At 37.5% G+C, this 11,944-nt stretch overlaps 1 protein-coding gene across 1 annotated transcript in view; it reads left to right on the forward strand.

Moving 5' to 3' along the window:
• Npepps (aminopeptidase puromycin sensitive) overlaps window positions 1–10,405 on the forward strand; it is an 89,746-nt gene extending 79,341 nt beyond the window's left edge. Inside the window, exons 18-23 of the mRNA XM_015506658.2 lie at window positions 1,099–1,241; window positions 1,666–1,722; window positions 5,049–5,156; window positions 5,517–5,672; window positions 5,942–5,989; window positions 8,855–10,405. Coding sequence (XP_015362144.2) covers window positions 1,099–1,241; window positions 1,666–1,722; window positions 5,049–5,156; window positions 5,517–5,672; window positions 5,942–5,989; window positions 8,855–9,007 — 665 coding nt within the window. The 3' untranslated portion in view covers window positions 9,008–10,405. The remainder of the gene's footprint in view (window positions 1–1,098; window positions 1,242–1,665; window positions 1,723–5,048; window positions 5,157–5,516; window positions 5,673–5,941; window positions 5,990–8,854) is intronic.
• The last annotated feature ends 1,539 nt before the right edge of the window (window positions 10,406–11,944 follow it).

An 11,944-nucleotide genomic window follows, 5' to 3' on the forward strand; every position in this document is an offset into this window, starting at 1 on the left:
GCCCTAATTTTTTTTTTTTTTTTTTGGTGGTTCTGGGGATTGAACCCCAGCAATTACTCTACTAACTGAGCTATATCCCCAGCCCTTTATTCCTTTTTATGGTAGAATAATATCTCATTGTGGGGATGTAGCACATTTTATCAGTTGGTAAACATTTGGATTGGTTTCACTTTTTTGCTATTATGAATTCTGCTGTGAATATTTACATACAAGTTTTTATATAGACATATACTTTCATTTCTCTTGGGTAAATACCTAAGAGTAGAATTGCAAGGTCACCTGATAACTCTATGTTGAACCTACAGAGGAACTGCCAAACTGTCTTTCTAAATGGCCACACCATTGTACATTTCCACCAGCAGTGTTTTAGGGCTCTAATTTCTCCACATCCTTGTCAACACTTTTGTTTATATTCTGTCTTTTCGATTGTAGCCATCATAGTATGAAGTAGTATCTCATTGTGGTTTGTATTTGCATTTCCCTAATGATCAATGGTGATACTCTTTTTATGTCCTTAATGACTGTTTGTGTATCTTTGGAAGAATTCATCAACCAGCCTTCATTTAAAAATATAATTTCAGGGCTGGGGTTGTGGCTCAGTGGTAGAGCGCTTGCCTAGCATGTGTGACGCACTAGGTTCGATTCTCAGGACCACATAAAAATAAATAAATGAATAAAGGTTCATCAATAACAAAAATATTTTTTTAAATATGATTTCAGTTTGTCATACACAGGGTATACTAGTTCCACATACTATCTTTTTCTGAATCTTGTGTCAGAGCTTTGTGATGTAATAAGCCTATTCTTTCCACACAGAGTCCTTAGCAGTATAATTAACTAGACTGAGTAACATTTAGTAAATCCAGATAATTGGCATTTGTGAATAGAGATGGTCAGCAAGTTTGCTTGTCTAGTCTGTTTAGCATTTTCCCTCTTACGATTTATTAAATTTAAATCAAGTGTTCTCTCTCGTATTAGGGGAATTGTGTTTGTTTAAGACCACAGACTTAGAGTAATACAATTATAAAGTATTCAGGTGCTAAATTAATAAAAACAGTCCTTTTAAATAGTCCTATGTCTTTTTTACTTTTCAATCAGGTCATCTAGATGCACTCCTGAGGGGCTTGGTTCTGGGCAAACTAGGAAAAGCAGGACACAAGGCAACGTTAGATGAAGCCCGTCGTCGGTTTAAGGACCATGTGGAAGGAAAACAGATTCTCTCTGCTGACCTGAGGAGTCCTGTAAGTTTCCACAATAAATTTCTTTGATTTCTAGTTACCTACATTACTCTATGAAAAATGAAACTTCTTTAATACTAACCAAAACTGACCTAAGGACTGACCCACGAGCCATGTCTAACTCTCATATTAACATATCCCATTTGGGTGGTTTGTAGCCAGCTTCTCATTTAAGTTTCTCTGCCACATGGTGCTTCTGAAAGGTGATTCCCCTGTGCACATTCCCCAGGGAGAGTTGGTGTGCTGTGCTATCACGACATGCCATTTGTCTCTGTGGTTGTTCATGGGGTTTTTATATCCTTACCCTGATTTGTATGTACCTCCACACTTCTTGCAACGTTTTTACTTGCTTTCTGTATTTTTGTAACGTTAAAATACCTTGAAACAGGGTAGATGTACTCAGATAACTTCCTTTATTGTCTTGTAGGTCTATCTGACCGTTTTGAAGCATGGTGATGGTACTACCTTAGACATTATGCTAAAGGTGAGTGATTTGGAAAAGGCTCCTGAACTTGGATGGACACAGAGAACAGCTTTAAATGGTTAAAAGAACAAAATGTCCTGGCAAAAATATATGTTTATTGCAGACATGCAAATATTAAGAAACTGGTGGGGGGGGGCTGGGATTGTGGCTCAGTGGTAGAGCACTAACATGTGTGAGGCACTGGGTTCAATTCTCAGCACTGCATATGAATAAATAAATAAAGGTCCATCGATAACTAAAAAAAAAAAAGAAGCAGCAGCTATGGGAACTGGATGTGGTATTGCAGGGCTGTAGTCCCAGCTACTTGGAAGACAAAGGTAGGAAGATTGAAGGTTCATGGCCATCCTGTGGAACTTCAAATGCAAGGCCCTGGCTCAAAAAATGGGGTTGTTGCTCAGTGGTAGAGTGCTTTCAGCCTGGCATATATGAGGCACTGAAAGGTTCATCCACTTTACCCATGTTGTTTATACATGGGTTTCCTTTTTAATAATATAAAAGTTATATTTTGGATTTACTTTTCAATTAGACATCAAGGTCCCTTCTCAGTCTGAATATTCTATGAACCTGTGGATTATAAATCATGTGAATGAAATACATATGAAATGGGATATTTTGTGGGGTTTTTTAGTCTATTCCATAAGTGTATGGGGAAAAAAAAAACAGCAGTTCTGAAAGTTTTATGGCAGAAGCCATAAATTACCATCTTCATGTTATGCTATATTTTTAAGAAGTTATACAAGTATATGTATTTACGAGAAGTTGCATTTATTAGCATAAGGGAGTGTACAGTATCAATATAGGAAGAGTTCTAATGAAGGCAGAATCCGAATTTATTTCATTTTATTAATGTGGTGCTGAGGATTGAACCCAGTGCTTCATGCATGCTAGGCAAAAGATCTACCTCTGAGCCACAACCCCAGCCTCAAATCAGAATTCTTGAAGAAACCATTCAGTGGGGCTGGAGATATAACTCAGTGATAGAGTATTGCCTAGCAAGTGTGATACCTGTAGTTCAACCCCCAACACTGCAAAAACAAACATACAAACAGACAAGCAAACAGTTTGATGACAAGTGATTATTTTCTGTTGGTAATTTAGGAATAGCGTTAAAACAAATGCTTGAATGCCTCTTAATAGTATATTTTAAATGTGGTACTAGAGTGCCACCTGGTGGACTAATATATATCAGGGTTATCTTCCGGGAAGAGATGCTTCCTGAAAGCTTGAGTTCTGTCCTTGAATATTGCAGCTGAAAGGGCCTTACAAATCATCAGTTTGTCCCCCTCACTTTACTAGTGAGTGAACTGAAACCCAGAGAGGCTTAGGACTTACTTTAACCTAGGCAAATGCTCTGCCCTGAGCTACATCCCCAGCCTCTGCAGTTCTAATTTTTAAAAATATGATGTTTTGTTTCTAATTATGAAAAAAAGATTTTCTGTATTCACTACAGAAGATTTAGAGAGTAGGAAAGAATAAAGAAGAAAATAAAACTTACCTGTAATTATTTTTTAAAAGTGGATCACAAAATAGCATGTATAATATAATCTCATTCCAGGTTTGGCAGTGTGCATATAGTAGTAATTTTACTTTTTCTTTATGCATCTCTGTCTTATTAATATTCCACATTCAGTGTATGCTACTTTTACAGTTAAGAAATGTGAATAGGGCCAGGCGTAGTGGCAATTTATAATCCTAGTGGCTTGGGAGGCTAGGTAGAAGAATTAGAGTTCAAAGCCAGCTCCAGCAATTTAGCGAGGCTCTAAGCAACTTTGTGAGACCCTGTCTCAAAACCAAATACAAACAAAGGACTGGGGATGTGACTCAGTGGTTAAATATCCCTGGGTTCAATCCCCGTACCAAAAAAAAAAAAAAGAAACGTGAAGAGGGCTAGTGGTATAGCTCAGTGGTAGAGTGCTTGCCTGGTATGTGCAAGGCCTTGAGTTTAATCCCCAGCACTCCAGAAAAGAAAGAAATGTGAAGGTACATGATGCCACTGATCAGAGACCATCATTAATTAGTATTAGCATTTTGGTGTGTTTTCAAGTTTTTACCCTTCACATTACATTTTTTTATATATGTAGGATTATTTGCTTTGTTTGCTTTTTTTTTTTTTTTTTCATTTCAATATCAAGAACATGCTTATGGGGGCTGTGGCTGTGGCTTAATAGTAGAGCGCTCGTCTTGCATGTGTGAGACCCTGGGTTCGAGTCTCAGCACCGCATAAAGATAAAGATAATAAAGGTATCGTGTCCATCTACAACTAAAAAAAGAAAAGAACATGCTTATGTCATGAAATATTCCTAAAATGTAACCTTCTATAGTGCATCTTTTGAGCCAGGCATAGTGGCATATGCCTGTAATTCTAGTAACTCAGGAGTCTGAAGCAGGAGGACTACAAGTTCGAGGCCAGCCAGGGCAACTTAGCTAGACCCTGTCTCAAAATGTAAAGAATTTTTAAAAGGATCTGCTGGGCGTGGTGGCGCATGCCTGTAATCCCAGCCGCTCAGGAGGCAGAGGCAGGAGGATCGCAAGTTCAAAGCCAGCCTGAGCAATTTAGTGAGGTGCTAAGCAACTCAGTGAGACTCTGTCTCTAATAAATACAGAAATTGGGCTGAGGATGTGGCTCAGTGGTTGAGTGCCCCTGAGTTTAATCCCTGGTACCCCCCCAAAAAGGACTGAGGATGTAGTTCAGTGATAAAGTACCCCCAGTGTTCAGTTCCCAGTACACCCCCCCCAGAAAAGCATCTTTTTAAAAATGAATAAGTAATTAGGATAGCTATTGGGTGTTTAGATTATTTTCGTTTTCACTATTATAAATTAAATTGATGATCTTTAATGGTATAAGATTACCATAAAACATAGACCATTAACCAGATATCAGTGCTATAAAGTATTTGGCCAGGACAGATGTACTCTTTATATGTTGATGTTAAACTGCTTAGAACTGATGACAGGCTACTATGATTTATCTACTGAGCATTTACATTTCATGACTGACTGACTGTAATGGCAAGGGACAAATTTAGTGCCCAACCATCTTGACAAGTATTTTTTTTTCTTAATATTTTTTTTTAGTTGTAGATGGACACAATATCTTTTATTAATCTATTTATTTATTGCTGAGGATTGAACCCAGTGCCTCACACATGCAAGGCAAGCGCTTAACCACTGAGCCACAAACCCAGCCCATGACAAGTATTCTTTTTAATGTAATACCTTGACAGTCCTACCCAGTGTTTTACCTTATTGAAGGAGAAGCTTATATAAGCATATGGAGAATTTCCTGGGAAGAGCTAACTATCTCTGTTTTTATTTTTTCCCTATAGCTTCACAAACAAGCAGATATGCAAGAAGAGAAAAACCGAATTGAAAGGGTCCTTGGGGCTACTCTTTTGCCTGAACTGATTCAAAAAGTCCTTACATTTGCACTTTCAGTAAGTTACAAGGAAAACTGCTTTCAGAGGGAGTTGTTACTCACTCATCTGTGGCAAGTGTCTTTGATTCAGTATCCTCTTGATCTGCCCTTAACTTAGATTAAGGCGTCCTCTTCTTGGAAAACTGGTATAAACTTTTTTAACTGACTTCTCTTATCTCCCACTAATAATGAGACTCAAAATCAGAGTATTTGGGAGAGGAAACAAATGCTTTCTCTACAAGCTTCTGGTGCCATTTATTCCTAAAAACAAAGAATACATGTCTTTGATGTGGTTACTTAGGTATTTCAACAGTATGTTGCACTTTCTGGAACCAGAAGATGTGGAAATGCTAGACTTTTAATCTCTTTCTCTTCTTAGGAAGAGGTACGTCCACAGGACACTGTATCAGTAATTGGTGGAGTAGCTGGAGGCAGCAAGCATGGGAGGAAAGCTGCATGGAAGTTCATAAAGGACAACTGGGAAGAACTTTATAATCGATACCAGGGAGGGTTCTTAATATCCAGACTAATAAAGGTGTGTGAATTTTTTTATTTGAGTAGGTTGATAATCATGGATGTTATTGAGCAATGTCCATGATTCAATAGACCCAAAGGTTCTTTCTTTTTAAGAGATTCCTCAAATAATTATTGGATTTGTTTAAGGGCTTCTGCATCCCTCTCCTTTACCTTCTATAACAAACTAAAGTTTTGAAGATAACAAAATAATTCATTTTTTAGGGTAAATGAAAGTTTGTTCCTAGCCTTTTTTGATTTCACTTACTATTTAAAAACCTTGTTTTTCAGCTATCAGTAGAGGGATTTGCAATTGATAAAATGGCTGGAGAGGTTAAGGTAAGGAGAAAGTACTGTTTACTTTTTTCTTTCAATCTAAAACAAAAACACTAAACTTTGTTTTAATTGTAGAGGTATTGGGATAAAGTATCCCCCCCCACACACACTTTTTTTTTCTTAGAGAAAGACTGGTTAGATTGTATCTTCTAATGTCTAAAAAATTTATAGTTGGGATAATCTTTGAAGATGTTGAATTGTGGTTGAAAGAGTATGAAATCAAGTCACTTGACCTGTGTCAATTTGTGCTCTGTCCCATATTAGCTTTGTTTCTTTTTTTTAAAATATTTATTTTTTAGGTGTAGATGGACACAACACAATGTCTTTATTTTTATATGGTGCTGAGGATCGAACCCAGGTCCCACCCATGCTAGGCGAGCGCTCTACCGCTGAGCCACAATCCCAGCCCCTTAGCTTTGTCTTTGAGGATGTTTTTTAACCCCTGTGAGCCTGTGTCTTCATCTATAAAATAAGGTGATGATGAGATTGTTAGATTAGGTAACATGACTTCTATAGGTCTATTGTGTGCATAGTGAGACTAGATGGTTATGTGTGGTCTCTCCTTTTAGCCCTTAATAAAAATTGATAATCAGCTTAGTATGGCCCTTGGATCTGATAAAATTCAGCATTTGGGAGACAAATTTACTTTGATTAGAAAAATCTTAACTTTAAGCTTCCCATTGCATTTAACTGCTAAATATTTTTATATATAAGTATAGTGATTGTCAGGTGTGAATTTGGAAATTCTGAGTTATAACAGTTTTTAAAAATTTTTTAAATATCTTAAGTTGTAGATGGACATAGTACCTTTGTTTTATTTGTTTATTTTTATGTGGTGCTGTGGATCAAACCTAGTGCCTCACACGTGCCAGGCAAGCACTCTACTGCTGAGCCACAACCCCAGCCCCTGAGTGTGTGTGAACCATTGTTAGGAATAGGTTTTAAGAATTTAAATCTTGAGAAAATAGTGAAAGATTTGGCTTCTACTGTCATCTAGTGTACATTATATATTGTATTATATAAACAATTATTGTAATGTTAATAGGTTCTATGCAGGAGAATTAAGTAATGGGTTTTGTGGCAGAGTAGTGGGAGGCTGATAAGGTAGGTAGGAGCTAGCTCATACATGTGGCCTTGTGGATCATATAAAGAATTTTCTAGACTGGAAAACCCTCAAATGGTTTATAAACATGATCTGATTTGTGTTGTAAAAATTTCAGTCTGTGTAGTGTGGAAAATGATTTAGAATGAGGAGGAAATTGGGGTGCTAATTCTCCAAGCAAGAGTGGCACAGCACGGTCTGAGGTTGTAGCTCAGTGGTAGAGCGCTTGCCTAGCACTTATGAGACACTGGGTTTGATCCTCAGCACCATATAAAAATGAAAATAAGTAAAATAAAGGCATTGTGTCCATCTACAACTAAAAGATAAAATTAAAAAATAAGAATGGCACAGCAGTAAGAATGGAGGAATTGAAAAGAGATTCAGGGGTTGATTTTGTTAATCTTTAGTTTTAACAATATTTACCAAGTGGTTTCTCTGTATTGTGAACATGTCTGGGAGGAAAGTCAAAGATAATTCCCAGGTTTCTGATATATAAATGTTGGTGCTATTTGTTGGAGATGGAACTGGAAGAGTTCCAACTTTAACTTAGTCACTGAGAAACCAGCCATGATTAGAAGCCTTGAAGCAAGAGCCATTGTCATCCTTGTAAATTGATTTCTAAAAGATTAGAGTTAATCTTATGAAATAGTCATTTTTCTCTTCCACACCTATGATGACTAGCTTAAAGGAAAGACCCCTATCATTTTGCAGGTTGGTATTTAAGAGCTGCTTTATTTTCATTGAAATTAAGTGTACTTCATTAAAAAATGGTTTGACTTTTAAGATTTTTGGGGGGAGGAGGGGTTACCAGGGATTGAACTCAGGGTCACTCAACCACTGAGCCACACCCCCAGCTCTATTTGATATTTTATTTAGAAACAGGGTCTCACTAGTTGCACCTTGCTTTTGCTGAGGCTGGCTTTGTCACGATCCTCCTGACTTAGCCTCTCACTGCTGGGATTACAGACACGCGCCAGCCTATTTAAGCATTTTGATAAATTACAATAAACAGAAATAGTTTTATTTAGCTGGGTATGATGGCGCACACCTGGAATCTCTACTACTAAGGAGACTGAGGCAAGAGGATTGCAAATTCAAAGCCAGCCTTGGCAATTTAGCAAAACGCTGTCTCGAAATAAAAAGGGCTGTAGTAGACCACCCTGTGATCAGTCCCAGTACCAGCAGAAAAAATTGTTTATTCTATGAAAAATATGAGACTATGAAGTATTATAGTATAAAACAGCAATTTAAAATTCTTAGTTTTATCATTCCTTACAAATTGATCTTTATTTGCGACAGTCAGAATGTATCAGAACATGTTGAGTTCATGAGTCCTGTGTGCCAGGTATTTTGCCAAATGTTTCAGTTGTCTCTTAAGTTTTGGAGTGCATATTTTTTCACAAATGAGAAAAGTGAGACTTAGAGTAGTTAATTTACTTAAAGTGACAGGCTGGTATTTTGACCAAGCCTAGATTTGAGTGCTACATCTAAATCCAAAGCCTAGATTAACCACTAAGCAATTACCCTAAGAGAAAGGCAGTGGGTTCTGTCTCTCTTGATTAGGTTTTGTACTTTTGATATTTGGGGGAGAATTCTTATATGCAGACCCAAGTATTTATTTGTTTTAGCCTGAGGGTAGCAGCAGTTAATTCTAATGACTATGGCTAATGAATCCTATATGTAGGCCAGTGGGTACTTTTTCATAGCTTTGATATTAACTTGCTTTTGCTAGCAATGATTCTACACTATGGATTTTCTTACACCAGGCTTTCTTCGAGAGTCACCCAGCTCCTTCAGCTGAGCGTACCATCCAGCAGTGTTGTGAAAATATCCTGCTGAATGCTGCTTGGCTAAAGCGAGATGCCGAGAGCATCCACCAGTACCTCCTTCAGAGAAAAGCCTCCCCACCTGCAGTGTGAACCCTGAGCAGCCACTGCTGCGGCTCTTCTGCTGCTTCGCTGCCAGGATAAGGTGGAGCTACCGAACAGCTGATTCATATGCCAAGAATTCGGAGTCTTCTTTCAAACCAGTGGGGGTTGGACAATGAATGTAGTTAACTGGTTCCTGCTCACACTCCAGAATTAAATTCTATTGAAAAAGGAAAATCAGCAATTCAGCAAAAAAATAAAAATAAAAATGTAAATAATGATAGTAATAAAGTAGAGCATAATGAAACTGTGAAACTTCCTGAAGCCTTGTCAGTGGTTAAAAGTATTTAACACTCTTGTTAATGACAGATGTTCTGTTTTTATAACTTACCAAAAGGAAACTAGAGGCTTCTAGGGAAGAGAATTTTTGTGCAGTGGGTTCTGCAAGCAGCCTACAAGCCCAGGATAGTGTTGTCCATTGCTGGGAATGGCTAAACATGAAAGGCTAATGGTTGGTATAACATAGTCCAAGTCTGTGCATATTTAAAAAAAAAAAAAAATTTTTTTTTCTTTGTCATGGGGACTGACCAGGAAGATAACTTTTCCTGCATAACTCAATCTGAACCAAGGATTGTAGTTTTCCTCCTTGCCTCCCTTCTGTGTGACCCCTTGGCCAAAAAAGGAGAAAGAAAAAAAAAAAAAAAAGGTAAAAACAAAAAATCCTCTACCCTCTCTGGGTTTTTCCTCCTGTAGTTCTACTCCAGCCCCCAACTGACCCCGATGTCCTTCTTAGAGAGAAAGAAATATTAAGAAAACATCTTTCATAGCCACATTAAATAAGAGAAACTGATATACATTATTTTTCTTCCTTTTTTAAGATGACTTTTAAGAACCCCAAAATGCATATAGGTGAGACAATAGTAATAAAATGATTTTTAGCCAGTCCTTCCTGAAGGAGTTATTCTGCTAAAAATGGTCTTAGTTGTCTAACACGCCAACTATTGAACCTCTTCATAACAGTATCAAGTCAACTCTGGCTTCTCCTGGTTCATTTTTTGCGTGCAAAAAGCCAGTGGTAACTGCTACGGGGCCTATATAATAGTGGTAACTGGTTTCAAAAGCAATGACTATAAGCCTATGTGTGCCACTCTGCTTCAACAGTATATCCTACTAACAAGCCTCACCTACCTAATCCAATAAGTTTTAACTCTAAATTTCATTCCTTTCCCTTCCTCTTTACCTACTTTTTTCTTTTTTCCTTTTCTTTTTATTTTTCTTAAAAAAAATTTTTTTTGTGTTAACAGAAATTCATATTTGGTGTGGCTTAACTGTATTTCAGAAGGTCATCAGATTGTGAGATTGCTTCCTTGAAACATTTTTGTGCTATTGTTTTAAAAAATAATAATTAAAAAACGGTTGGCGTTAATAAAAATGTCAATGTGAAATTGATGTCCTGGTTTCTTTTATTCTCTTTGATTAGAAAGTGAAAATTTTACTGTTTCAGTAGGATTGTAGGAAGTTTTAGTATCATAGGATTTTTTGAGTTTAAGAAAATCTAGTTCCTGCTGGGTGCAGTGGCGCATGCCTGTAATCCCAGCAATTTGGGCAGAAGGATCACAAATTCAAAGTTAGCCTGGGCAAATTAGTAAGAGATCCTGTCTCAAAATAAAAAAGGTTGGGTATGTAGCTTAGTGGTAGAGCACCCCACTCCTGGGTTCAGTCTTCAGTACTGCCAAAAAAAAAAAAAAATCTAGTTCCTGAATTCCTAATGAATAGAACCTAAACAGAAAAATCCTAATATTGATTCTAAATTAGTTCTAGATTCTCAAAAAATCTCTCAGAGATCCTTACAGTCAGTATTCAGGAGTTAACCTGAGACTTAACTCTTCTCTGGCACCAGGCCCAGGGCTGCCTGTGTCTATGCATGTGCTTAAGGTACAAAAATACTGGGCACCAAAAATACTGAGGAAAAATGCAGCTTCAAGACACAGTACAATGAATTGGACATAACTTTCCTTTGTTCATATGTGAATACATGACCAGTCTGACTCCACATTATACAACTGCAAGAATGGGATCCTAATTGGAATGGGTTGTACTCTAAAATACACTCTACTGTCATGTATATCTAAAAACAAAAAGGTAATGTAAGGGGGGGGGGATGCAGCTTTAATTGAAGAATTTATAGAATTTTGAAATCAGAAATTCTGAAAAGAAGTTATTTTAGTTGCAGCATACATGCAATTTGTGTATAACAATATGAGTTATGTTGGGGAAGAGTTGGTGCTGAGTATTTTCAATCCCCAAAGCAAAACCACTTTTCATGCTGCCTGGGCCCTAGGAGGCATAAATTTTCATGGACTGTATCAACAGGACCCCTTGCCTTCTGACTTCAGGTTGTATATAACCAACTAGTAAACCCAAAGATCAAAAGACATCAGGAAAGGATGGTAAAAATATATTCCTCTGGCTTTCTTACTGGCAAGGTCACATGGATTGTCTTGTGTCCCCCAAAGACCAGAGTTCCTATCAAGCGGCCCTCTTTAGCTTCTAGCTCTTCTTTCCTCTCCAGATCTAAAGATAGAACTAGCCAGGTGCAATGATGCAAGCTTACAATCCCAACTACTTGGGAAACTGAGGCAGAAGGATTGCAAGTTCAAGGCCAGACTGAGCAATTTAGGGAGATCCTATCTCAAAATTTATAAAAAGGACAGGGAATGTAGCTTATTGTTAGAGGGCTTGCTATACTAAAGGTGGCAGGGTAGAGGACTATTCTTTTATTAGCTCTGGATTTTATATATATATATTTTAGTTGTAGATGGACACAATATCCCTATTTATCTGTTTATCTGTTTTTATGTGGTACTGAAGATTGAACCCAGTTCCTCATGTGCAAGGCAGGCGGTCTACCAGTCAGCCCCAGCCCCAGCCCCAGCCCCAGCCCTAGCTCTGGATTTCTGTATTACTCTTTTTTTTTTTTTTTTTTTT

Source organism: Marmota marmota, unplaced genomic scaffold (assembly GCF_001458135.2).
Source record: "Marmota marmota marmota unplaced genomic scaffold, marMar, whole genome shotgun sequence".
Classification (NCBI taxonomy): domain Eukaryota; kingdom Metazoa; phylum Chordata; class Mammalia; order Rodentia; family Sciuridae; genus Marmota; species Marmota marmota.